The sequence below is a fragment of the Melopsittacus undulatus genome, chromosome 16, assembly GCF_012275295.1.
Source record: "Melopsittacus undulatus isolate bMelUnd1 chromosome 16, bMelUnd1.mat.Z, whole genome shotgun sequence".
Lineage (NCBI taxonomy): Eukaryota > Metazoa > Chordata > Aves > Psittaciformes > Psittaculidae > Melopsittacus > Melopsittacus undulatus.
The window spans coordinates 727547-755542 of record NC_047542.1 but is presented as its reverse complement, the minus strand read 5'-3'; the positions used below and the strand labels follow the sequence as shown (position 1 = coordinate 755542).

At 46.8% G+C, this 27996-nt stretch overlaps 1 protein-coding gene across 2 annotated transcripts; it reads left to right on the top strand.

Moving 5' to 3' along the window:
* The first annotated feature begins 66 nt into the window (after positions 1-66).
* On the top strand, positions 67-27502 carry LZTR1 (leucine zipper like post translational regulator 1). 2 transcript variants are annotated; one of them, XM_031054766.2, is made up of 20 exons: positions 67-196; positions 1488-1550; positions 1646-1702; positions 2195-2274; positions 3280-3388; positions 4270-4353; positions 5327-5384; positions 5900-6039; positions 6706-6907; positions 15360-15470; positions 15809-15901; positions 17286-17381; positions 18425-18608; positions 20052-20221; positions 21249-21405; positions 21586-21712; positions 22767-22916; positions 23079-23184; positions 23938-24018; positions 26722-27063. In XM_031054766.2, the coding sequence occupies exons 1-20, from the start codon at positions 153-155 to the stop codon at positions 26836-26838; spliced, it is 2229 nt and encodes a 742-aa protein (XP_030910626.1). In that variant the 5' UTR covers positions 67-152; the 3' UTR covers positions 26839-27063. The 2 variants fall into 2 exon arrangements, with proteins under 2 accessions (XP_030910626.1, XP_033925773.1); XM_034069882.1 differs by lacking the exon at positions 67-196 and adding an exon at positions 1199-1409 and having other exon boundaries at positions 26722-27502.
* The last annotated feature ends 494 nt before the right edge of the window (positions 27503-27996 follow it).

Below are 27996 nucleotides of genomic sequence, written 5' to 3'. Positions count from 1 at the left end.
AGGAATTATGTGGGAGGCATGTGTGACTCAGCTTTCACTGAAAACTACACAGTGGGGAAACCCAGCTAGGAGGAGGTGGTGTATCCCGATAGCTCTGCAGGGAGGAACCAGTTCCAGCCCTGGGAAAGAGGCAGGACCATGGGTTTTGCCCCATGTGTTCGCAGCAAGGCTCAAACCCAGTCATCCATTCCTTGAGGTAAGTGAATGCCAAGCACGTGGAAGCACCTCGGTGTCAGTTCAGGCCTGGAGGAGATGGGCTGATGGGGTCCGTGTGCTTCTGGTGGGGGCAACTGCCATATGCCTTGATGGTGCTTTGGTGGAGTCAGATGGTGGGTTTAAACAAGACCATGAAAAACCAGACTGACCTCTTATTGCTGATAATGTTCCTCCTGCTGATAATGTGAATGGAGAAATCCAAGGATTTCTTTGCCATTGCAGGATCCAAAACAGTAGATGGGCCAGTGCCTTGTAGAGTTCCTGTGGGAGCTTGTCAGTGTGTTGGGTAGAAACTGTTTTGATTTGCTGGTGTTGGTGGTGTTTGCAGGAGTGTAGCTGTGGTGAAAAGGGAAAGGTTGGATGGGGCTTTGAGCATCCTGCTCTAGTGGAAGGTGTCCCTGCCAATGGCAGGGGTTTGGCATTGGATGAGTTTTAAGGTCCCTTCCAACCCAAACCCGTCTGGGATCTGTGTCTTTGGAGACTCACACTTGTCCCTCCCGCAGGATCAACTCAAATGCAGCCTGTGCTCATTGATATAACTCCTTTGCCTTTGTGCTCCCTGACTCCTCCTTCCTAACAGAACTGTGTGCTCTGTGATGTGTCTTCGAACACGAACTGTGTTTGCTGAAGGGCTCTCAGTTTGCTGCAACAAACCTGCCCAGTGCCAAGGTCGTTTCTCGGCCTGAAACACGCTGGACTCAATGGAGATGGGTCTATGGTGTGGTTTTGAGGTGCAGAGCACTTCTTACTTGTGCCCTGTTGAGGTGTCTAATCAGGAAGCGTGTTAGGATGTACAATCTCCCTGCTATCTATATTAAAGCTGAAGGTGGGACTCAGGCACAGCCTTGGTCACACGCCACGCCCGGGACTCGAACTCGCGACCCTCCGGCCACAGTAGCGCGCTGGGTGTCTCCCCTCCTGGCGGTGCATGCTGGGAGCTGTAGTCCGCGCGGGGCCGCCGCGGTGCACGCCGGGAGCTGTAGTCCCCCGGTGTCCCTGTGGTGGCTGGGGCTCGCCATGGCGGCGGCCGGAGCCCCGGCGGGCGGCTCGGGGCGCTCCAAGGTGGCTCCGAGCGTGGACTTCGACCACAGCTGCTCCGACAGCGTCGAGTACCTCACCCTCAACTTCGGGCCCTTCGAGACCGTGCACCGCTGGCGCCGCCTGCCGCCCTGCGACGAGTTCGTGGGGGCCCGGTGAGCGGCGGAGCGGGGTCGGGGTGAGGGTATGGGGGGGTCCCGGCGGCTGCTGACCCCGCTCTCTGCCTTCCGCAGGCGCAGCAAGCACACTGTGGTGGCCTACCGGGACGCCATCTACGTCTTCGGCGGCGACAACGGGTGAGGCCGCGGTGGGCCCGGGGCTGAGGGGAGCGGGGCTGCCGTTCCCCGGCCCCGCCGCCCGGCTCAGCCGCTGCTCTCGTTCCCCCGCGCAGGAAGACGATGCTGAACGACCTGCTGCGCTTCGACGTGAAGGACTGCTCCTGGTGCAGGTGCGCAGCAGCCCGGGGCTGAGCGGTGGCCGCTTCGGGCCTCGGGCCTGGCCGGAGCTGCGGGGCTGAGCTGTCAGCAGGGCTGCCTGCGGGCTGCGGGGGTTGTCACTGCCCGCACACCCTATGGGGTGCTGGAAGGGTGCAGGGGCAAAGGGACTGAGGTGCGGCGGCCACTTGGGGCAGGGCATGTGCCGCTGGGGCTCGCTGATGCCTTATCTTCGCTCTGGCCTGTGCAGGCTCTGTCATCTCGCTTATGCATCACTTGCTGTCTGTGCCACACAGATATCAGCAGTGTGGTGTTTGTACCATGCTCACAGTGCTCCGTCTGGCATAAAATCTAAGGCAGTTGAATTAAGAAACCGAAGCCAGTGAAACCCTGCAGGAACAGCAGGAAAACCCGAAGCACTTGTTTCTTGTTTGAGGCTGCAAAGAGCTGGGAGCCCCTGAAGCACAATGAGGGTGTTTGATTGCTGCTGTTCTCCCATTGTGCAGGGCATTCACCACGGGGACGCCGCCAGCGCCACGGTATCACCATTCGGCTGTGGTCTATGGGAGCAGCATGTTCGTGTTCGGTAAGGCAGCGGCTGGTTACAGTGGTGTCTGCTTGGGATGGTAAATGCACTGGTAGTGATGTTTGGAAGAAAGAATGAGATATCATAGAATAGTTAGGGCTGGAAAGGACCTTAAGATCATCCCGTTCCAACCCCCTGCCATGGGCAGGGACAACTCACAGTAAACCATGGCACCCAAGGCTCTGTCCAACCTGGCCTTGAACACTGCCAGGGATGGAGCATTCACAACCTCCCTGGGCAACCCATTCCAGTGCCTCACCACCCTCACAGGAAAGGATTTCTTCCTTCTATTCAGTCTAAACTTTCTCTGTGTAAGTTTTAACCCTTGTCCTGTCACTACAGTCCCTAATGAAGAGTCCCTCCCCAGCATCCCTATAGGCCCCCTTCAGACACTGGAAGCTGCTCTGAGGTCTCCACGCAGCTTCTGTTCTCCAGGCTGAACAGCCCCAACTTTCTCAGCCTGTCTCCATACAGGAGATGCTTCAGCCCCTGATCATCCTCGTGGCCTCCTCTGGACTTGTTCCAACAGTTCCATGTCCTTTTCGTGTCGAGGACACCAGAACTGCACACAATGCTGCAAGTGAGGTCTCACGAGAGCAGAGTAGAGGCGCAGGATCCCCTCCTTCAACCTGCTGGTCACACTCCTTTGGATGCAGCCCAGGATACAGTTGCTTTGTGGGATACATGCACACAATTTTTTAGGAATATTTTTATGACATATTGTTTGGCAGTGTCAGAAGCTCTCTGGAGCAAATCCACTGTTTTCCATGTCTAACACTGATTCCAACTTCAGCTTCCTAACACTCCTGTTTTGTTAAAGACCTAAAATTCATTCCCACAGTGTTTCTTTAGGGGTAGGAGTGGAGGAGGAGTTTCCCACCTGTAGCAGTCCATTAGCTAAATACCTCCCTTTGTATGAACTAAACTTCAGTTTTCTTCTAATATAACAACTGGAAGTGTGCGTGCTTGACTGCAGTTGAGCCCAATGGAATTGTTGTTGCCCAGGTGGCTACACTGGAGACATTTATTCCAATTCCAACCTGAAGAATAAAAACGATCTCTTTGAATACAAGTTTGCAACTGGGCAGTGGACTGAGTGGAAGACTGAAGGGAGGTAAGGAGCTGGCATCACTGCCCCCCTCTACAGGGGGCCTTGTGCTTAACTCCGCAGACAAAGGCACAGCTGGTGCCGGTGCTGCTGTTAAGGCTGTGGGATGATTTCTGCTCTTCTTGCTTGATTCAGGTGTTCTGAAAATGGGGGTTTTTACCTGGCCTCCATTCCAGAGTGGACTATATTGAAAATGTGACCAAAACCTATTTCAATTTAGTTGTATCAGAAACCACTTTGGAGCTTATTTGTAGTTAAATCTGCACCTTCTTTTCAGACTAAAATTGGACTTTCTGGAGCGCTTGGAGATGCACAAACTTGTGGTGTGTGTGCACACAAGTGCTTTGAAAAGCAGATGAATGAGTTGATGATGTATGTTTGGATCTGTTGAACATAGGTTCCTGAGATCCAGGCTTCTAAGGCAAAATCAGACCTAGCAGCATGTTACTTCGCAGAGCTGAGTTTGTGCACATTTAGACCACATCAGTAAATTCTCTTTCTGCTTGTTCTAGCGACTTCTGATGTTCTGGAGAGCAAGTCTTACCCCTGTATTCCAAACTCCCATGTCCTTGTCTTTCACCATGGTTACAAGTGTGGGTACTGCACAAATGGCCCCATGCAAGCTGATGGCCTTGTGGCATTGCAGTTTTGTTTAAATGCTTCTTGGCTGATTTAGTAAAAGCCACAAAGATTGGGGAAGAAGTAATCTAAATTTGCTCTTTTCTTGGGGGGTTTGCATCTCGGGAGCCCTCTTGATCTCAATCCTTGAAGCCATTTTGCATAGGGTACTTTATGCTTCATACTTGTGCATTTTAGCCCTCACCGAGATCCTTACACCACCTCTGTGGGCGATCTAAGAATGTTTCAATTGCTTTCCTGAACTGCAGGTTGCCTGTTGCCAGATCAGCTCATGGTGCAACAGTGTACAGTGACAAGCTGTGGATCTTTGCAGGATACGATGGCAACGCACGGTACGTGCTGGGATCACTCTGGGGTGCTTCTCTAAAATCCTGGTCCCTCACTGTTCACCTCTGTAGAGGTGTTTTCATACCCCAAGTGATTTAAGCCCATAACTGGAGCTCTGCGAAAGCTTTGCCTGTTGTTGAGCATCACATTTCTGCACTTCACCAAATTCAAGTCAGTATGTGTTTAAAACCTAGACACCTGGTGACTCAGACTGTGGATGTGTAATGTGCCATCCTTGCCTTGGTTGTAAAGATGCTAAAAGATCTTTGAAATTTGGCAAATGAGCATTTTTCTTCATTTCTGGAGGAGGAATTGGAGAAAGATGCATGATGATGGAGGAAGATGAAAGATGACTGTGTGGAGCTGCTCGGTTCCAGCTTAGGGAGTTCCCTCAGGACCTTGACTAGCTGGGAGGAGGGATTGGGTGAGAGGAGCTGTCTAATTTATGTTAAATGCATCTAATCACGTTAAAAAAATGGCTTTTTTGTGGAACAGGAGCCTCAGGCATATTAGGACAAAAGGAATCATCTGTAGTTACTGTGAGTAACTTATCCTGGGAAAAGCATAGTCAGGTATAAAAGGTAACAGCCAGTGATGTGTCAGGTTGCCTGCTCCATTCTCCTCTCTGCAGTGAAGGTGGGATTCAGCCGTACAAATCACTGCTGTGGTCCATCCTAGGGGTTAGTAGGGGGAGGTAGAAGGTAGCAGGCTAATAAGGGGTATTTCTGTAAATACCCCTGAATCCTGAAGAGTGAATAGCTCAGATCCTTAAGCTCCAGGCAGAATTGCTGTGTGTAACTGTAGAACACTTGGAACCAGAAAGATGCTGAAGCAGGCCTGGGGTGGTGGTGTTAAATGTAGGTATAGGAGAAAAAGATTTGAATAGTTTTTTTCCTGGCAGTGGAAGTAGAAACTAAAAATTACTGTAAAACAACCCAAACCTGTTTCTAAATAAAGCATTTTTGTATTACAACATAGGTTAAATGATATGTGGACAATTGGCCTCCAGGATAGAGAGCTAACTTGCTGGGAAGAGGTAAGAAGCTTTAGTTGCAGTTCACACATGGGATTTCTTCTTTGGTTTTCATATGCAGTTATTTAAAAGCCCTGTGCTGGACAGCACTGCTCTGTGCAGAACGTGTTGTCACACAGGTGAGCAGAAAGCCTTCAACATGATTGTGTTTGTGCATTTGGAAAGCCAAGTGTACACGAACTTTGCTTTTTGCTTGGGAATGTGAATATGAACTGGCCATGCCCCCTGTAGAAAGGGACTGCATTTCCCACTGTAACCACTGGGAGCTTTGCTGGCTGTCAAGATGCCTGATCCTGAGAGCACTGGGGCTCTAGAAACACAGCCTCCCATCCTTCTTATTCATAGTAAAATCAGTCTGTGCAGACTAAGCTCAGTATTAGTTGCTCACCTGGGCTCAGTTGCCTGTACATGTTGCTGCCGTGGGGTGTGCTGAGTGGCATGGTGCTGCAGCATCCTCAGCACATGCAGTGGTGCACCACAGTAACACCTTCTTCACTGTGAACTTCATTGTCTTTCAGATTGAACAAAGTGGTGAAATTCCTCCTTCGTGCTGTAACTTTCCTGTGGCTGTTTGCAAAGACAAGATGTTTGTTTTCTCAGGCCAGAGCGGAGCAAAGATTACCAACAATCTCTTTCAGTTTGAGTTCAAGGAAAAGATGTAAGTGTAGACAGTTAAATTGTACAAAATTCACATCATCTTTTACTACTTGAGTTGAGAAATGCACAGCCTTAAGGGTACTGAGAAAGAGTACTGCATCTCATGGTGAGGAAGTGGAGGTAAGGTATGGACCATGTTAATGAGACTTTGCTGTTTGCCATGTGCATCAGATTGGTTGTTTTCAGCAGATGAACAGAAATTCAGCAGATTCACTTTAAACAGTCAATGTGAGTTGTGTATTCAGAATGGGATGCCAAATATTGCCTTCCTGAAAGTTGTTCTATGGTCTTTTCTGTCAGCCTGGTTGCTGGCTGAAGTGGAACCACAACTGAAACAATAGCTGATGGCCTCCAGACCTTGGCTGAAATCATGCTACTGTAATGAATAAGCAATGCCCTATCAAAATGGGGTATGGTATTGGAATGGTGCCCTTTACTTAGAAGGTTTAGCTTTTAAAGTGGATAATAGGTCATGTATTCCTTGCCAAGTTGTGGTCTTTGAGCTGCTGGGATTTACATCTGGGTGAGGGAACCACATTGGCTTTACCACATTTTCAGTTAGACATTCATCAACACGGATCTAAGGGAGATCGGGATGAGTTGTTGCCCGTCCTCCTGCACGTTCTGGAAGTATCATAATGGAGCTCCTTTATCCTTACAATTACAGTTGGACCCGGATTCCCACCGAGCACTTGCTTCGAGGCTCCCCTCCTCCTCCACAACGACGATACGGCCACACAATGGTTGCGTTCGACCGGCATCTCTATGTGTTTGGTGGTGCTGCAGATAACACGCTGCCCAACGAGCTTCACTGCTATGATGTGGACTCCCAGACCTGGGAAGTCATCCAGCCCAGCCCAGACAGTGAGGTAAAACCTTCAGCTCTTGGTGTTTCCTTTTATGCTTGGCCCATTTTTTGCTGTCAGGCCAAGGATGTGTTTTTGACAAAGACACCGACTTTTAGCTCCTTTCCACCAGTGACTGAGCAGCTGAAATACTGTGGGCAGCAGTCTTTAGAGATGAGTCAGTGTTGACACATTGAAAACTTTGCTTAGTACTGTTTAAAGAAATCCCATCAAACACTTGTAATTGTTGAGTCAATCATTATTTGACTGAGCTTAGTAATGAATTCACTGTGTGGACCAGTGGTTCTGTGGTTGGCTGTGTGATGCTGTTGAAGCAGAATTCCAAACGAGATGAGGTTTTGATTGTTCCACTGGAATAATGCCTCTGTGTGTAATGCCTTAGAAATTCTGTAATTACACAGAGTACCATTTCTCTTTTAGGTCAAGTGTGAAGTGTTTTCTTATGAAGGTATGACTGTAAAATAATGATAGGCATCACAGGGAGACTCAGACATGGCTTTTTTGACCAGAGTTGCATTAATAAGATATATAAATTAAAACACCTGGGTTCTTTACATGAGCATAAAGAGGCAGTAACCACCAAGGGCCAAGTGAGCACCCCAGATGAGAAGAAACCTGTACTAATACCTGTATCTCCTGGATTTAGAATGGTTATGTTGGTTGCATTTGTTAGTTTTAATAGATTTTTACTTAAGCCATGTAGAAACACTTCAGCTGATGTAACAGTGGGTTTAGTGTGTGTTAGCTGATCCATGGGAAGAAATAGATGTCTGTGTGCTGTATGGAGAACCACAGAGATGAGGTTACACCTGGAGGAGGTGAGTATTGCCTGAACTAGGCTGCAGTCAAGTCTCAGGTGCTGTGGGTGCACTGCAAGAGTCCAGCATAGGCTGCAGTTTGGGTAAACAGAACAAAACCTAGAAACAGATATGGCAATGAGCCTGTTCTAGGTCCTCTTCTCTGCCCAGGTCCCTCAGGATTGTTGATGGTGCCTCGTGTGGAGGATAGGAAAATGGCTTAATAAGTAGAAAAGGGAGAGCTAAAGTGAACCAGGTCAGTGCTCCACAAGTAAACAAGGAACTTCTATTTTGTGCTTTTAGGATGTCTCCAAACTGAATGTCAAGCGTGCTTTCTGATCTGCACAGTTGCAGTCCTCATACACCATATAGCCTTGGTGCTATAATATATGTACATAGTGTATTTTACAGAGCTGTTCTCCATCTTTACTGTTAGACGATCTTCACAGTTGGGGGTTGTTCTGCTTTTCTAAGGCAGGCAGAGGAGTATCACATCTGAGTCCGTGCCTGCCTATACAACAGTGCCAGAGCTTCCTGAGGTGCTGGTTTTCCTTTACACAGGGCTAGCAGAGGATTTAAAGGTAATTGAAATACATTTTTTTTCATTGCCCTCAAGTTTTCCTGTTGAACTCCTTGGCTTTCTGAAGAAGATTGGAACAGCATCAAATACCAGCAGGCAGAAAGGGGGAAAATGCCCCATCTTGCCCAGTTGCTCCCTAGCAGATGGGCAGAGGTGTGCACACAGCACCCATAGTTTGTGCTACAGTAGAGGAGTGTTTTGCAGGGAATGACAGAGGAGCTGAAGGCCTGGGAGGGGATTTCACATCCATTTGTGGACACAGCCCCACAGAATCAGAAGAGATGTTTAGAAACAGCCACTGCCTTACAGAAGGTGCCACAGGAGGAGGAAGAGAATTCTTCCTTGCAGTGCTTTCTGAAGTTCAGTGTCTGGGACAGTGACAGTGTCCATGAATCCAGGTGGATTCCCACCATCTCCCAGTGCAGGTTCTAGTGAGCAGCCTTTCAAAGCCAAGAGCAATATGAATTTCTGACTTTGAGAGCTCCTTAGTTGTCTTTTAATAAGCAAAAAGGGAGGTAAATGCCTTGGTAACCTTCTCTGTCTTAACTGTGAGCTACACTTCTGGAGTTTTTCACATGGATTACAGTGACGTGGTTTGTGGGCAGCTAAGAGAGATTAAAAGGACTTACTCATCCCACTGTGGATGAGTCTGCCACAGTCTCCCTGTGCAGAGATCAGTTACACCCGTTGAGATATCCTCAGGCAAAAGAAGCATGTTATTATGTGAACAAACCCCTGAATTCCTGCAGTGAGGCCCCTAATGAGATCTGCTGTCAAATGTGGTGAGTGTAGCTGTCAGGGTCTCATGTTCTGCTAGGAGAGATAGAATGTAGCATGTCGCAGTCCAAAGAGAAAGCTGCTGTTTCTAAGCAATAGGTAGTGCTGAGACTTGCATCCTTTTCAGAAAGTCTTTTGCACAACCTTCAGGCTCTCCATACCAGTGATGGGTTCAGGTTGTGGTGAGAGGCACTGCTTGGAAATGCTGGAGTTGGTGAAAACCTCGTTATCAGAGTCAAGGTTGTTGTGCAGAGTGGTTTCTGTTTGTCAACTCTCTGTTCACCTCCTTCCTGAGGGATGTTCATTATGTGCTTTTACAGAGTTCTCCCCCAAAGAAAGCAGAATGTGGGCTTATGTGGGTGATAGCAGAAGGAATACACTTATGTAGCTCAGAAGAAAGCAGCATTAGTATGACTCATGTTAAATGGGTATAAAGTTGGGTAACTGGAAGATAGGAAATCTGAGTTATTCTGCCTAAGTAGTTTAGAGACTGGTTCTTGTCATTGCTCCACTAGATACTTTTGTCAATGGCCTTGAAAGAAAAGCAAGTCACAGCTTTCCCCTGCTGCCTGCTCATTGCCCAGGGTTTTGCCAATTCGTGATTACAATAACGGGCCACTCAGAGTGGTGGTTCTTAAGCTGGACAGAAACAATATGTATTTCATGTGTGTGTAAAGCAGAATAGCTGAGAACAGGGTGTGTGGTCTGTGCTTAATAGTTTACCTTTACAGTACCCCTGGAAACAATGACTTAAAACCTTTAGTCATTGTGGGTAGCTGAGGCAAGGTCCCTGTAATGTAAAATGGCTGGAAGTGCTGCTGATATCCTTGGCTCCAGAAGCCAAGAGAGTGTAGTATCATTTAGTAACATAACTGTTACCTCCATGTTTATTAGGTAGATCTTCCTGACCAATGTTGTGTTCACAAATCAAGGTTATTCAGAGAAGAAATGTGTGAATGATTGAAGGTTGGGAAACCCAGTGGCCAGCAGTGAAACGGAGTCTCTGGGCACCAGAGGCTGTTTCATCTTGTTGGGAAAGGATAAGGCAAGGTCCAGTGGCTTCAAGTTGACACTAGAAATACTCCAACCTGGAAAAGAAAAGGAAATGAAAGCTCATAGATTGTGAGGAACGAGGGTGGTGATTCCTTGGGATGTTTTCTCAGAGCCTTTGGGTAAATTTTTCACTGTGTCTCAACCAGGTTTGGTATTTCCTAGAATGAAAGTTCTCCTACAAGAAAGGCTCCATTTCAGTATGATTCAAGGATCTCTTGTAGGATGGTTTATGCAGGAAGTCAGATTAAGATCCCAAAAGTACTATTATGGGAATTTGATTTTGGAAAACACACCATGGTGCCACAAAGAAGCAAATGCTGGTCACTTGGTTTTTGTCATCTGTTGTTAGTTTTCGGTATATGTTCTCTTGAGACACATCCATTGGATTTAGCCATACTTTAAACTGCCACATTCTCTCTAATGCATTGTACATGAACACTACTATTTCAGTCTCCAACTGATAGATTGAAGTTGTGTTAAGGGAAAGAGTGTTTACTGTTATTACAGCTGTAAATAAGTTACAGGTTGGCTCTCATTCTGACCTTTGCAGTTACAACAGCACACATTTGAATGTCATTGTTAAAGAATCAATGTCCCTGTTCCCAGGTTGTGTTCTCCAGTGAGTATTAAATGGAAAAATCTCATCCTTGGTGTAGAGCAGAGTATCAAATGATGCCAACTGCCCCATCCCTTAGTACTTACCATAACCAGAACTGCAAAATCCCCTGAAGAGCAGATACTGCAACAAGCTTTTGTTATTATGACTTTGCTCTTGTATCTCATGATTTATCCTGTTTTGTAGGTTTCTGCATCATGGTCTTCAACTTTCTATTCCCTGCCATGATCTATGGCAAATCCCTGTTCTGTGTTAAGTGCTTCACACGAGGAGGTGGTGCTTACTGAGGTGATCCTTTGCTTTACACTGTTGACTTGATTCTATGACTTGCCAGCAGTAGTGCAGAGTTAAAGACTCCATGAGAGGTTCGAAGAATCTCTACCACTGGAAGTCTTTAGGAATAGCCTCAGTGAATGTCTCTCAGGAATGAAATAGGTATTGTTGGCCCTGACTGGGGCAGAGGAATGGAAATAGCCTTTGGCCAGGTCCTTTCCAGGTGTCTGTGATAGACTTTTAATTCCCTTTCTTCTTGTATGGAAAATAAGAGGGGGAAAGGAAAGGCTGAATTTCCATATTAGACATAAAATTCCATCGTAACAAGAGCTGAGCTGGGCTTCCACACCTGGAGTACGTTATCAAACAGGAGGAAGTCTTAGGATCACCAAAGCAGGAGGCTGGAAGGGACTTCAGAGGTTTCTGGTCTAACCTCATGCTCAGAGCAGAGGCAGGAGTTGACAGAACATCATTAGGTGCCCATCAGCCCATGTTTCCAGCCTAGATAAGTCCTTTTGAATAGCAGCCTCCAGCATGTCAGCTACTCCAGACAGGCAGCTCTGATTGTCTGAAAAGCAGATAGATTTTCTGCACCCAGTGTGTGAAAACATTCTAAATCCTTAAACCTCCTTGAACTTAAAGACTATCCAAAGCTCTGTCTGCCCATCTGTTAGGAGAGTTTCGTGCTGTTGCCTGGTATGATAGCGTAGAAGCATCCTTGAGTATCAACAGCTACCAGAAGTGACGTATCATTTGAACATGTTGTAGTTTATGGTTTCCTCCAGTTCCAGAAGAAAAATAGATGTTTGTTTCATAGAATCCCAGCCTGGTTTGTGTTGGAAGAGACCTTAAAGCTCATCCAGCTCCAATCCCCTGCCACAGGCAGGGACACCTTCCACTGGAGCAGCTGCTCCAAGCCCCTGTGTCCAACCTGGCCTTGAGCACTGCCAGGGATGGGGCAGCCACAGCTCCTCTGGGCACCTTGTGCCAGTGTTTTCACCTTTTAGTTTATGTTGGTTCACCACATTGGTTTGTTGATGGCTTTAGGTATTTCTATGTCATTTTGGCTTAGAGATTTTAATGGCGTTGGAAGCCAGGGAGGCTCATCGATGTTCCTAGATTGTGAAAGAGATCTGAGCACATCTTTACTGCCTTTGAGGTACCACAACCAGCTTCCTTCCTACCTCCTCATTCATATCTGAGTGTGAGGAGAGGTAAAATTTACACAGTTTATTCTGTAAACATAAGAAGGGTTTGGAGAAGCTGAGAGAATGAGAAGGAAGAGCCCTGGAACAAGTGCTGTGGATTTGGTTTTACCTGTTTCCTAGTATTGCACATAGTGCTGAATGTTCAGTCTGAGGAAGCACTGAAAACAAGTTGGAAATGCTTTGAGGGCTGAGTAGGACATAGAAGACACCCACTGAAACAGCACGAGTTGAAAACAGCACACGGTGTCTGTACATGGTGCCCTGACACTGTGTGTGATCTGTCAGCCGTAGCAAAGGTTTTACCGCATCACCTTCCTCATGCGTTGTCAGCCTTGACACAGAGAGCAGGTTGTCGCATTGTGACCATCAAATCAAGCCATGAGGTGGGAAGGTGGTCTCAGGCTGTGGGAATAGCTGAGCATCCTGCCTCCTAACCCTAACCCATCTCTGTTCAGCATCTGCATTCTTCCCACCTGCCAGAAGCAAACCCTTCAGCTTCTCATGAAGAGCTATGGGTGGAAGAGGGCAGAAACGAAGCAATTAGCACATAGGATTTTAACTGCTGTATACCTCAGTCATTGCACAAACCACAAGAAAACTATACAACTGATGTGTTGGATTGCTCAGTCACAGTGGTATTTGGTTTAGATTTCAGCATAACAGCAGTTAAACATCCACCTACAGCAGACTCCGAGGTAAATAAAGAAACACTTGGAAGTGAAGGCTTCAGAAATGCAAATCCAATGTATTCCAGGAGGGAGAAGTGAATTCCAGCCTTGCAAATGCTTTTCCTCCTCCACTCTTCTCTCCTTGAAATATATCTGGAGCTGTTTCAGCTTGAACTGCAATCTAAGAATCATTTAAGCCTTGACTCTACACATGCAAGTTCTAAGTTGCGCATAGAAAACTAGTATTGACCCTCGATGGAAGCTGTTCTTTTGATTTCATTTTCCTTTTGCATTGATTCGACTTCATTTATTATTAAGTGAAGCTGAATGTATTCCTGGGAAGGGCAGAATTTAAATCAAGTGAAAGGGTTTACACAGGTTGAACTAGGTTTATTTTCAGGTATGTGGAATCAGCCCCAGAGGTCGTGCTCAGGGCTGTAATCTCCACTATTTGAATGATTGCTGGTGCTCTGACACAGAAGCAGCAACACTTAATGCACAGCTTTGTAAGTCAAATCCGAACCCAGAGGAGCATCACAAAACTCGGTTTGTGCTGTCTAGACAGGATACGGAGTGAGTCTGAGCACAAGAAATGCAAAGAGATACAAACCCCCTTCTGAAATACTTTGATTTTGAAGGTGATGGCTCGAAGCAAGGCAGCAGTGGGGGAGGGTGAACTGAAAGGGAAGCAGAGGTGACTGGTGAGATCTGCTTTGGAAAGCAAGGACTCCAGCTTGAAAAGAGCCTTCAGTAATGACAAACTGGGTGGCTGCATTTGATTTCCAGTAGAATAGTTCTTTTTTGGTTTGTTTTTGGTTGGGGAGTTAGTTCTAAAAGGATGTGTATAATACAGCTGATATCAGCCCTTCTGGTTGTGTGGAAATGCACCTCTGGGTTGGATGGAGCTTGGAGCGACCTAATGGAAGGGGCTGGACCTGGATGAGCTCTAAGGTCCCTTCCCACCTAAGCAATTCTTATGATTCTATGATCTCATTCTCTTTTGGAGAGCTATGGAATGTGATAGATCAATATGATTCCATAATCTTCCTATTACAGTACTTATTAGCACCAACTTTAAAGTGTCTTTGCTAAAGTATCCATGAAGTTTGCTGGAGACAGAAGGTTCCTTGTTTATCCAGAGGAATCTGGATGGCTTGTTCCACAGGCCTTTGAGGTGACCCAGTCTGTGGGTTGGTACATCTGAGGCAGAAAAGCAAGCAGGTCCTGGCTGCTGCAGGGGGGTTGTGTCCTGAAAAGCTGTAGTCTGAAGAAAAGAGAAACTCATGGAAAATCCGGTGAGTAATGAGCTAAATGGGGCCGTTGTGTGATGCTGTGGTGAGAGGGGTAGGTCGGTGGTAATGAGAAATGCCAGTCAGCATGGCTTCCTGGAAAATGTGGCTCTGCAGATAAACATAATCTTGTTTCGTGTCTGAGCTTACTCGAGTGGTGTCTATAAATATGTACAAGAAGAGAAGATTTCTTCTACCAGAGGGCTTTTGATTTCGTAGGCGGTGATTTAATGAGATTTTGCTGCCTGGAAGACAAAACAAGCCTGATCAAACTGGGCTAGGGGGAAGGTAGTTCCTATCACCACTGGAGGACTTGATGTAAGATTATCTCAGTGAGGTGGGCTAATGTGATGAGCTACCTTTGGGTAACCTCAGAAGAAACGGGTAAAAACGATGAGCTCTGTCCCATGCAGGAGGGTCATTGCAGCTTTGACTTGCAGTGACTCCTTCCTGCTTCAGAAATCATCTCGTTTTACAGTTCCAAGGTGAAGTGTGTGTTGCATGGAATGGTGTGATCCCTCGGTTCTATAAATAGCTGGGGCTTCCTGCAGCCTGGGGTGGCTTTATGCTCTGTGGACCTGGCGTGATGGAGATAGGATTGGCTCTGTGGTGCCAGCTCTGGAAACGTCTCCAACACTGGGCTCTGTGCATGACTTGGCACTGCTGGAGGGGCTCGTTGGCCAGATGGGTGAGCCGCAGCGAGCTGAGGCAAGGCGAGTGCTTACAGGCCTCCAATTGAGCATCCTGCTGAGTTAGATGATCATTCACCATTCAAGCTCTCAACAGGATTTGGAATAAGCTCTGGGTTTGCACAGTGATTTACAGAATCCCTTTATTTCTAGAATTGGGGTGTATTTTCCTATGCAACGCTTAGCGTTGAGTCTGGGTTTAAAAATGATGTATTTTGTACCTACAGTGATATGGAGAGTCCTGTGTATGTACCATTCTGATTACAAGGTGCCATGAATAGGTGTTTTTAAATGTGAGTGCAAGTATGTTCCAGGTACACTAGGAAACAATCCTAAAAGGTAATATATGTCAATCTTAGGATGCAAGCGTTTGTGTCACTTTGGTCCATGTTGATTTTCCCTTCTCACTATTGATCTGTTGCAGGTTCTTTTTTTTGTGTGTGTGGAGAAAAAAAAAGAGGCTTTTATTTATTCCCTCCCCTATTTTGTCCTTTTCTTTCCCCAGTTACCCAGTGGGAGACTCTTCCATGCAGCAGCTGTTATCTCGGATGCTATGTACATCTTTGGCGGCACGGTGGACAATAACATCAGGAGTGGAGAGATGTACAGGTTCCAGGTAACCTACTGCCAGGTCACTGCTCAACCTGCTCAACCATCCCCACCAGTTCTGTGTGACTCCTCTGTCTCCAGACGTGGCAGTTTCTGCTTTGGCTCCTGCAGGCAGCCTTCACAGTTCAGACAAGACCCAGTTCTTCCATCTTGCTCTGTGTTATCTTTCATTACCCTCCCCATAGAGCAAACCCTTGCAGGTGTTTGGTGCTTGTTATTTTCTACTTTATATACTACCTTGAAGTTGAGTTAATCAGGAAATCCACTGATCATACACGGAGCAGTGCTTTTGGGCAGGGCCATGTGAAATGAATTCTGTCTTCTGTGGGGTTTTATTTTTCCCAGTTTTCCTGTTACCCTAAATGCACTCTCCATGAAGACTACGGAAGGCTGTGGGAAAACAGACAGTTCAGTGACCTGGAGTTTGTTTTGGGAGAGGTGAGTAGATTTTACTGCAGAGGTGCCAATGGGGGTTTCTGGTTTGTGTATTGTGTGCTGGGGAAAGGCAGATTGTACAGAGGTGGTTCCAGAACCCCTGGGAGTGAAGTTTGAAGAGCAGCAGCACTGGTGAAGGAGCTGTCTCTGCTTTAGTAAATTACACTCATCCAGATAACTTTCTAAAGCTGCAAAGGAGAAACTTTTAAACTGAGAAGATCTGTAGATCACTGGGTCATAACCACAGTTTGTCACAGCACAGTGTCATAGAATCATAGAGGAGTTAGGGTTGGAAGGGACCTTAAGATCATACAGTTCCAACCCCCCTGCCATGGGCAGGGACACCTCACACTAAACCATATCACCCAAGGCTCTGTCCAGCCTGGCCTTGAACACTGCCAGGGATGGAGCATTCACAACTTCCCTGGGCAACCCATTCCAGTGCCTCAGCACCCTCACATTAAAGAACTTCCTCCTTATATCCAATCTAAACTTCCCCTGTTTGAGTTTGAACCCATCACCCCTTGTCCTGTCACTGCAGTCCCTGATGAAGGGTCCATCCCCAGCATCCCTATAGCCTCCTTCAGACACTGGAAGCTGCTCTGAGGTCTCCATCAGCTTCTCTTCTCCAGGCTGAACAGCTCCAGTGTTCTCAGCCTGTCTCCATACAGGAGCTGCTCCAGCCCCTGAGCATCTTCATGACCCTCCTCTGAACTTGTTCCAACACTTCATGTCCTTTTCATGTCGATGACACCAGAACTGCACACAATGGTGCAAGTGAGGTCTGATGAGAGCAGAGCAGAGGGGCAGGATCACCTCCTTGGGCCTGCTGGTCATGCTTCTTTTGATGCAGCCCAGGATACAGTTGGCTTTCTGGTCTGTGAGTGGACAGTGAAGCTGGCTCATGTTAAGTTTCTCATAGACCAAATATATACGTAGTATATAGAGCTGTAATGTGAAAATGGTACTAATGACCTCTGTACTCAGTTGAGGTCCCAGCTGTTCCCTGGAAGGAGCAGTCAGTACTTTGCAGATCATTCCAAGAGCAATTTTAATGACTGAAGTAAAATAGAAAATGAAACCCAACCACAGATGCAACAATAAGAAGCAATATCTGTGACACTGAGCCTACATATCAGCTTCCACTTAGTGAACATAACAAAGAGTCTTTCCAAATGGTGGTTGCCATTAGGCTTTAAGGAAAGCGAGTGTTGGATTTCATCTATATGTGCAGAGCAAATGCAAGGCTGCTTTTGAGTCTAACTTCAACTAAATGTATGGTAACCCGGAGCTCAGCCCAGGCTTCCATGACTTCCGCCATCTGCCACCACCACTGTGGGATTTGGGTCTAGAAGTTGAATGTGTTTTCTTCCTTTGCCTGTGACAGAAGGAGGAACGAGTCCGAGGGCACACTGCGATTGTCACAGCTCGCTGCAAGTGGCTGAAGAAGAAGATCATGCAGGCAAGGGAGAGGCTGAAACAGGTGAGTCTTAGAGAGAAGCGGTCTCGTGGCAGGGGGATGCTTATTCTGCCCTGTTTTGGAAGTAAGGCTGTCAGGAAACACAGGTAGTATCTGCTGAGACAGCTGTGGCACCAGAGCAGAGCCTGATGCTGAGGTGCTCTGGAGCAAGGGAAGGAAAGAGGATAATTGGCATTAACAGGCTGCTGGATGTGTATCAGGCCGGGTGAGGAGCGTAACGTGGAGGAGCCACAGTTAATCCTGTTGTCTGGGTTTGGCACTATGGTTCCTTGGAGCCCTCGTAACTGTCAGGTTCTAATCTTGTGGAGTATCCCTGGGGATACTCCTGCCTCTGGGGAGGGCAGAAGCTGCGCATCCTCAGGGGTGGCCTGTGAGATCAGACAGATCAGAGGGAAGGCAGCTTTAAGGCTTGGAGCTGGCTCTGTTCCCTTTACCTTAGCATTTCCTGACTTCCTCCAGAGTGGAAGGTCTGGTGTCTGTTCCTTACAGCTTTTTAACAGCAAATATTTGACTGCTCTTGAGGAACTGGTAGCACATAACCTGCAGTAAGACGTATGGGTGCCTCATTGCCCCTTAGTTTAATTGCTTTGCCAACCCAAGCCCTCCATCTTCAGTGAGTAAGTCTGGAGGGAAAGGTTGTCAAAGTAAAACTTGGAAGTAATGAAGTGACTTAAAATACATCTGTGCAGCACTTTGAGCTCTGACTTTGCAAAGCAGGGGTCTGTGGAACCTGCTCTTCCATCTTCCTTCTCCAGGGAGAAATGCTGTTCCTGCTGAGGGCAGAAACATGAATTCATTCCTCCCTTTTTTGAGGTCCTGCTTTTGAGCTTTATGCAGGAGCTCACATTTGTTCTGATCCATGTTTGTTGCTGAATATGGAATAGTAAGTCTAAGACATGAATTCCTTGTCTTTGGGAAGATCATCTTGAAGATAATGAGATCTTGGATCTTAAAGAATGCAGTCATGAGAAGGCTCTTTCCTCTGGTTTGACAGTAACGTGTGAGCTGACACAGCCTTGTTGCCATGTTTTATTCCATCTCATTAGAAATCAAAGCAAGACATTGAAGACGAGGGACATGCGACTTGTCAGCGGGATGGGATTGGTGGGAATGTCAAGTTGTGCCGCCTGCAGCCGCTGCTGGAAGTGCCCATCCGAGAGGCTGAGGCGCAGCCCTTCGAGGTGCTCATGCAGTTCCTGTATACAGATAAAATCAAGTACCCTCGCAAAGGTAGGACAGAGGGTTAGGAACCTGCCACAGCTGGGCAGGAAACAGTTACTTTGACCCAGAGTAGGATCAAGCATTTGCACATGATCAATAAACCACGAACTAAAACCAAAGGTGTTGTGGTGTTCTGCACATGCAGAACACTGACTGCAAGGAGCATGGATCCTTCGTTGGCTTATTCCTTTTTTCTGGCATTGTTCTGATGTGCTGCAAACTGAGCCCACGCACAGAAAAGCAAAGCAAGAGAGGATTTATCATCTTTTCAAAATGCCAATCCGAAAGAATGCCTCAAGAAAGGAAAAATCGATTTGATGCATTCACTGAAGATCCCCTGGTTACAAACACTTGCAGGCTGGGAGGCAATAGCCAGAGATCTCTCCACTCCCACACAGCAAATCTAATGGCCATGCTTGAGTGATGGGGTGAGTTGGGCTGTGGGAGTCAGAGTGGATATCCAGGGGGAACTCCAGCTGGAAGGGCTGGGGAAGCTGGAGCCACAAGGCACAATAAGGTAAAGCAAGGTACATCTATCCTAGCCCTGAAAGGTTTGCTCAAGCTTCAGTCCATAACCTTTCCTTTCTCTAAAAGGTAATTCTCAGGAAAAGCAGGATTTGTATGCAGCTGCTCCAAGGCTTTCTGTGCAAACCTGCCTGTCTTGAGAGCAAGCCTCATTAATGGGGATGAGAGAAGCTTCTCATTGGTGTCTGCTGACATTGCCAGATCCCACTCTCAGCCAGTTCACTGATCCCTTAGGATCAGACCAAGGACATACTGAGCTCTTCCCTTTGTTACAGGCTTCTCAGGAAGCCTGCTACCCTTCCCCCAGCCCATCAAATCCCCTTCTGCTGGCATCCTCCAATGGCCCTGTCCTGACCATTTGTATTCTAGTTGCTCGTCTCAGTTCAGAGAGCAGCACCTTGGGGATCCATCCAGAGGCTGAGCTAATAGAATTGAGCATACTTATCAAATGGGATTTTCCAATTAGACACAGGGAAGGCACGTGACATGCAAGAAGGCTTTTCTCTAGCAAAAAGTAGTTACAGCAGATGGCTACAGATCTCCTGCGAGGAAATCAAAGGCTGTGGAGGATTATCCCTTGAGTTGGTGTCCCAGTAGTCCCATTGCAGTAGCCTGCAAGGGTCCCCACTGCCCCTCTCTTACTTCAGCCCTTTCTTCTAGACAGGCCTCAGGTCTGGGCATGCACAAGCACAAAGCACCTTCAGAAGGGCCCGTCAGAATGAGGGCACTGATTGCTAATACTGCATCCAACCCAAGGGCTGCAGCAGGGCTGTTAGCAGCCAAGTGCTTTGGAACATGGAGCTGCTGGCTTTGGAGCTTGTCAGTGGTTTTAGAGACTTCCCTTTCTTTCAAGGGTTTTAAAAAATCATAACCCAGATGGTCAAGATAAATTGAGCTCTGCAGCATTTTTATCTCTTGTCATTTCAGGGCATGTGCAGGATGTGTTACTTATTATGGATGTATACAAACTAGCTTTAAACTTCAAGCTCTCTCGACTGGAACAGCTCTGCCTTCAATACATTGAAGCATCCGTGGATCTGCAGAACGTGCTCATTGTGTGTGAAAATGCCAACAAGCTTCAGCTGGATCAGCTAAAGGTGATCACAGTTTGCATACAGAGGAACTGAGAAGGAAGTTTAACAAAGAGAATTTATGTAATAAACGTTTTGCAAAAGCTGTTGGCTTTTGCAAATTCAATTCTTTCCTATAATTGTAGTTGCTCGAGTGTATGTTAGGGTGGGCTGGTCTGCCCTTGCTCACCAATATTATGTAGGTTTTTTCACTAAGTGATACTTTTGCATATCTGCCCTGCAGGGATTTCAGGATCTATTTCAGGATGTAGAGGGCAGAGTGACTTTGGCTCTTCATCAATTCACTCTCACTGCAGCAGGATGGAACCAGTGTGTTTTCTGTTCCCACTGTTCTATACAGACACTGTAAACAGGCTCTTTCACCTGGGTGTGATCTAAATTCTGTTTTCATGGCTTTGATCTGAAAAACACTCTACTGGAAACGAAAATGTGTCTGCAGTTCTCTGTGCAGTGGGTCAAGGGCTTTGCTGAAAGTCAGGGTAGGGTAAATACCTCCAGGCTGATTTGCTCTGGCAGCACGTTTGTCATCCAGGAGCCTACAAGACTCTTCCAGACTGTTGTAGCCTTTACAGAGAGAGTTAAGGCAAAATCCACACAAGGAAATCCTTCACATTGTTTGTATTCTTAATGGAGAGTGTTGAGACCTCGTCAATCTTCTAATTAACTTCTGGTTTCTAATTGTATTAGGAATTATGGTGAGATAGCAACTAATCTGAGTTAGCTCTGTGAGGTTTCCAGCATCTCCTGAGGTTCCTGTTTCGGAGCAGCTAGATGGGAGGTAATGAATCTTTTCCTTGTTATTATTTCTTAGTCAGGTTTTTCTAGAGGCTTAGAGTTGTCCTGAATTTCCTGTTCAAGTAGGAGCTGAAATGGTCCCTTATTGAGGAGGTCACTGCTTGATAGCTCCAGGACCCATGTGGAGGGTCGTAAGAAAACTATGGTTGTTCACACGTGTGTATGTGATGCTGTGGGATGACTTCAGAGGGCAAACCATCCATTTGGTATTAATACTGGGTTGGTGTTTTTTTTGAAGGAACATTGCCTGAACTTCGTGGTGAAGGAGTCCCATTTTAATCAAGTAATAATGATGAAGGAGTTTGAGCATCTTTCTTCATCCCTCATAGTGGAGATTGTACGAAGAAAGCAGCAACCTCCTGTTCGAACGCATTCCGATCAGCCACTTGATATCGGTAACCTACCTTCTTTTTAACCTAATTACTTGTGCTGGTTTTGCATTGCTAATGGTTTGCTTAGTCTAAGAAACAAAGGAAAGAGGGGCTGGAGCTATGGCTTTGCCATGGATTAGTTTGATAGTACCTGGTCATCTGCAACTATCTCGTTCTTAACTATCTCATTACATTAACTTTCAGGAACATCTTTAATTCAGGACATGAAGGCTTACCTGGAAGGAGCTGGGACTGAGTTCTGTGATATCATCCTTCTCTTGGATGGCCACCCACGGCCAGCACATAAAGCCATCCTGGCTGCCCGCTCCAGGTGAGGCTGTGTAAAGTGCAGTGCTGTGCAGTCTGTGGGGCAGCTACCTCTTTTAGAAGACAGGGAGGAACTTTGTATGCACATAAAGCATAAGACTCATCTTTGCTCAGTAACTGTAATAAGCCTTTAAGCATCAGTGGTTAAATGGTTTGGTTATTTTCGATTTGATACCCAGCAGGGAAGGATTGGAGGAAATTAAAACTGGAGAGGTTCTCTAGAGGATGTGTAGGAAGCTGCAGTGCAAGACAAAGAATCTGTACAGTCACAGGGAAGCAAAGAGGTGGTTTCAGTGAAGTGGAAAGCACCAAATGTCCACTGAGGTCAGAAAGAGTCTTCTGATGGTGAATGTCCATTTTGCATCACCTGAAGTTTGAATCTCTTTCTACCTTGCTGGTATTCAAGACTGGGTATGAATAAGCACAGGAAACAATGGTGCATAACAGAGACTAGATTGTTCCTGTACTTTGTTGAGGAGGCGAGTTCACCCTTCTGAAGGTGGCGACTGTTCTCCCTCCTCAGTATGGTAGTGAAGGGAATCTGTCCTTTGCTTGTGTGTTCTGTGTGCCTGCCCCTTTACATTCTGGCAACCATGAAGTGTTCATGTAAAATTGCTGTTTCAAATACTGTCACATTTTTTGTCTAGTCCCAGAGATAATATTCAGTATTAGTTACTGTGCTATTTTACTAGAAGCATTTCACAGCTATTAAAACAACCCTGCATGATTAGGAGCCTGCAGATACCAAGGAAATTCATAATGCTTTAAGCTCTCTACTGGGTCTTATGCAAATGAGACAAAAATCAAAGCACCATGTGTCCTAATTTTCAAGAAACAGAGACAAATTTTGGGTAGTGCTGATGGAAATCAGGGGGATCATATTTGGAGTTCTCTCACAGGCAGACATATAAAACCAATCATTTAGCAGTGGTTTTGCCCAGGTTGTCACCTGAATTTGCTTCTTTGGAAGCTGCAGTGCTTAACAGCAACCTCTGAACAATACCGGGTTAAACCATCTGTCTGCAGAATGTGTACATCAGTGTTACTTCCTTTTCCAGTTACTTTGAAGCCATGTTCCGTTCCTTCATGCCAGAAGATGGGCAAGTGAATATTTCCATAGGTGAAATGGTTCCCAGCAAGCAAGCATTTGAATCGATGCTTCGATATATTTATTATGGAGAAGTAAACATGCCTCCTGAAGACTCCCTGTATCCTTATATCTAAAGGAATTGAAGTGTCTGCCTCATACAGCAGCTCACCTTCCTTCTGCTCTAGCTTGCCAGGCAGAGCCTGGGAAGATTGCTGCTCAAGGCTGTGTTTTAACTTCTGCTACGGTTGCTTTACGGTTGTTTCCTTAATGAGATGAATAGCTACCTCTTTGCTGCACCTTACTATTATGGCTTCTCCAACAACAGACTGCAAGCCTACTGTAAGCAGAACCTAGAAATGAATGTCACGGTGGAGAACGTACTGCAGGTAATTGTCCCCAAGCAGCTTTCATTAGTCGTTTGACTTAGATCCAGGGCAGGGTCTGGTCAACTGGGTACCCCTGGTGCCAGGTTCACTCAGATGGCACAAACCCTTCTAATGCCAGAGGCCCTGCATGGCTGACATGTGCAGGAGCACAGGCTTCAGGGGTTTTGTTTTCTTACCTGCTTTTGGTGTCACTAGTGCTCAACTGGCCAACAGGATGTTCCTCATCCCCCCATTGTAGACCAGTGTTTCTAAGGGTCTTTTTAAGAGGTACCATGTGCACTGCACTCAACTCCCAAACCCTTTTTTGGTAGACATTTGTACCAGGGCAAATGGTGATGTGCAGGTGACATTAATCTTGTTTTTTCAGTAAATGCTAAGAGGATCTGACAATGAAGTGTAAGCTAACAAAGAATATTCTGGGATAAGAAAGCCTACAATGCCATCTACTAGGTAGGCAGACCGAATGCTTTGCAACACGAGCAGAATCAACTCCAGCATTAACTGCTTTTGGCTCTTGCCAGTCTCACTCAGGCACTTCAGGGAACCTGGCTCAGAAACAGATCTGCAGTTTCCTACTGATTATCTCCTGAGGACTCAATGCATTTAAATCCAAGACTTTAGTTTTCAGTAGTTCAGAAAGCTGGAGATGTTTCCCTAGCTCAGAGGAATTGCCTCATCTGAGTCAGAGCAGTGTTTGTGTGCTGTACCTCTGAGCTATGTAGAAGGAAGATCACATCATTGCTTTTGCTCTAGATTTTAGAGGCAGCTGACAAGACCCAGGCGCTGGACATGAAGAGGCACTGCCTGCACATCATCGTTCACCAGTTCACCAAGGTTGGTTGCATCTTCTCTGGGGCTTTTGAGAGCTGCTGTCCTCTGTCACTGCATTGGTTAAAGACACATTAATAGAGGAATCCATTTCAGTCTCTCTCATGTGAGACAGCTGAGAGCTGGCTGAGTGTTGCTGATACTCCCCGACAACTCTGCCAGGCATAGTTGAAACACCAAAAACAAATGACAGACTGGAACAGCAGGGTCTGGAAATGTGAAGACCTTCCAGAACAGAAGTTACCCACAATTGCTTCCATTTCCACTTGTTCCAGCTGATGATTTTGTGCCACGCCACTGTTGGGTTCTCATGTGTATAGCAAGATAAGTTTGTGATAAATTGAGGGCACAGATCTCTCTTTCACTGGCGGTCATGAGTGTGCTGTTCATATTTCTCTTGAAGTACTCTCTGTCATAGATGCTACACTCTCATGTGCCCAGAAGGCAAATAACCATGTCCTGGCTGGGCTTTCTGTATTCCATGTTCTGAAACGTGGGATGATGCATTAGTGATAGGGAAGGTCAAGAGCCTGATGTGCTGATACTCCTGTCCTCACTTGAGAGAATAAGGGTATTACCATTTAGTTGTTCCTTTGAGATGTGATCCCTCCGTGGGAGTTTCCCAGCGTGTCACCAGTTCATGGCAGAACATTATTGAATCAGCATTATTGAAATCAGTTGATAAATCACAGGAATTGGGATTTCTGGATGCTATGCACTTACCAACAGTAATTCCCAAGTTAATATTGAGGTAGCTCGCTCTCTTTTGTGTATTTAAACTCACAATCCTCCACTGCTGCCCATGGGGAAGGAGGGCACTGCTCAGTCCAGTCTGTATCTGAAGATACACAGGGAGCTATTCAGGCTCTTTATGAATTAGTTGCCCAAGTGCAATGCATTTTACATCCATAAATAGCTGAAAATGCATAAAAAGCTTTGAGAGTGGAGCCAGCATCCAGGAATCGCAGTCCCAGCACAGGGTCTCAGCATGAGGTTACAGCCCCTGCCTTCATCTGCTGGATTTTCTTCTGGCCTCATGACTCCTGCAGAGTGGCCCAGCTTCAGCAGGGGATGGAGAACGGTCCCATTGTGAGTTACAGGCAGTTGGGGCATCTCCTGGGGCTCCAGGCCCTGAGAGCTGAGATCTCATGGTCTCAGCTTCCTGTGGAGGCCCCAGGAAGACAAACAGGTTGGCACCAATCTCAGCAGAACGTGCTGGGGGGAAATGAACGTTGCGCCATGGCAGAGATGGGAGCTAAAGGGCGTTCCTCAATTGTATTCCACTCACCAGAGTATGTGGAAATGTTTTCTGTTGGAACTGTTGCCTGTTAGAACAGTTTTGCTCAGACTGGGGCTGGAAGCCTGTCAAGCAGATGTGCATGAAGAAACCTTCATTATGCAATGTTTTTCTTTGGCTTGAGAGGCTTCAGTGTGTGATTTTTGGCCCTGTGCTGGGTGCCTCCGTGTGTGGCTGGGCTCCTTGGCAAGCTGCAGGCTCTGAAGGGGGATCTGTTCTAGCTGTGCCAGCCCAGCAGGTCATGGAGGCTTGGACAGGCCGGGTGGATGGCCCTTGGCATCTCCTCTTCTTCCAGCTTGATTAACTCTGTTCTCAATGCTGACTGTCAAGGAGCTTTCCCCCCCAGTAAGAACATTAATGGCAGAGCTGTGCCCAGAGGTTTGCTGCTTTGGGCAACGTGGGTTTAGGTTCCTGTGTGTCAGTATTGTGCAAAATGCCCAATAAAACTGCTGTTCTGAAGTGTTTGTACTGACACCCTGATCTGTTCCTCCACAGTGCATGCCTCAGGGCTTCCCCTCCATGTTAAGGGGGTCCCTTTCCCTCCCAGTCATCATAGACCTTTACTTTGGGGATATTATTACTTCAAGCACATGTCCTGAGCTCTTTCTGAAAGCATCTCAGTCGTTTCCTTCCTGGGCTTCAAAAGATGCTTAGGCCATCTTTATTCTTTATCACAGTCAAGCTTAGAGTGAGGTGATCAGTGAGTACTGGTTGGGCAAGTAGTCAGGCTTTTAGGCAGAGTCTGCCTTCAAGGCTGGGCATGTATGTTAACAAGTCTAGAAAGAGGGATTCCTGGCTCATTACTGTGAGGTTGTGGAGAAGGAAGGAATGTGTAGAGCTCCTTTTTGGTAACAGTTGAGCTTCTGAGCAGGCTTCAGAGCATAAAGCTTGTTGATGCGGTGAAGGTTTCTGTTGGCTAGTACTCCAGTGACCTGCCTTGACTGCAGGAGGAAAGCCAGCACCACCAGCATGGACACACAGCAGCACCACAGCCTCTCCGTAAGAGCTGACAGGGTGAAGAGATCAGGTCCTAAGTCACGTTCTCAGTAGAAACAGACTCCAAAGTTCACGGCTGTGCTGGTGCCCAGCTTTGCTTTCAGGAGTGCTTAGCTGGCATCCATTAGCAGGAGAGTTGTCACTATAAACAGTAATTACCCTCCTTTCTCAGAGAGGCAGTGCTGGCATCAGCATTTCTGCTGTTCTCCATCCCATGCCCTCCATGCAGCAGTCTGAAACTGGGTTCTCAGTGCAGGAAGTCATGGCCAGAGCCCAGGACTCTGATTTCATAGTGCCCAGGAGCTGCCTGTTTCACATGGGGTGGCTGGGGTGAACTGATGCCACATCAGCTGCCATTTGGGGAGGGCTTTAATTTCTTTCTGTTGTTTTCTGTTCTGTTTTTCTTTTCCTTGAAGGTCTCCAAGTTGCCAAATCTGCGCTCCCTGAGTCAGCTCCTCCTTCTTGACATCATAGAGTCGTTAGCTAACCACATATCAGACAAGCAGTGCGCAGAGCTGGGCTCAGACATTTGACACGCTTTGGTAATTGAGCTTCTCCCTTGTTCCTCAAACAAACCAGCACTTTATGGCTGACTCTCTCTTCTACCATTCCATACCGAGCTGCTGACAGTGTCTACACAGTACAGCAGGCCCTGAGGAGCGTGGACAGCTGACGTGCTCTCCTGTGGATTTGCTTGGTTTGTACCTTTGTGGCAAAGGGTTTGGTCTCTCTTACGCAAATGTCAAATTGAAACCATTGCAGGAATTAATTTATTCCATGTGGTTTGGGGAGTAACTAAGTTCAGAATCAAGCCCATTGTTACTTTTAGACTGTCAAAGAAAGCAGTCGTGAGGAAGGGTGGCGTTAATACTCTGAAACGCAGCATTTCAAGGCTATTTAAAGAGCTTCAGCTGACACAGGGGAAGTCACATAAACTGGAAGCAGAGCGTGGTGTTCGCTGTGACTGTTGGAGCAGGATGGAGGGGCTTGTCAGAGACTCTCCATGGTGTGGATTAAAACATAAACCCTTTTGCAGCTGCCTCCACTGGTGGGCTGCAGGAGGGCCAGGCCTTGCTCTGCAGCAGCTCACACTAGAAGATTACAGCGGTCAATCCTGAGCACCAAATCCATTAATCCTGTCTCGCTAAGCCTTTCTAAATCAATTTATTAATAAAGAGTTAACATCTTCCCCTGGCATTTCGTGATTGACTTGGCTTTCATTTTGGAAAAAAATGAAGCAAAAAGAGCTTGATGAAGGTCACTTTGTTAAAAATAACTGAGCTACATCTCCTCACTGATTTCACACTGAAGTGTCTTCATTAGTCGTTGCCTTTGCAGGAAGGTGAATGAAGGCACAGCCCTTCCCAGCCAGTTCAGCAGCAGCTCCCTGTGTGCTGGATGGTTCCCGTGCCACACAAAGGAGAGGAGCTTTACTCCTTTACTTTACACATGGGATCAGCGATGGCTCGGCAGGAGCCCGGCAAGGACCAGCCTGCAGCTGCTCCAGCCCTGGAGATGCCATTGCCAGACCCATCCCTCCTATATCAGCACCAGGAGAAGCCATCAGCCTCCTGGAGCAACCTGCACATCCCTGAGCAGAGCTGCCAGGGTCCCTGTGTGGGGTGAGAGCTTGGCTCCTGGGCAGCAGGAGGCCCTCTGAGGCTCACTGGGAACAGAAACAGAGGAAAAAG

Bases quoted from the DNA above. Each gene is read 5' to 3' on its own strand.
- LZTR1 (XM_034069882.1), top strand. From the start codon at position 1,234: ATGGCGGCGGCCGGAGCCCCGGCGGGCGGCTCGGGGCGCTCCAAGGTG. The intron at 6,908-15,359 runs GTAAAACCTTCA...TTCTTTCCCCAG, and splicing joins AGCCCAGCCCAGACAGTGAG to TTACCCAGTGGGAGACTCTT. The intron at 20,222-21,248 runs GTGATCACAGTT...TTTTTTTTGAAG, and splicing joins TTCAGCTGGATCAGCTAAAG to GAACATTGCCTGAACTTCGT.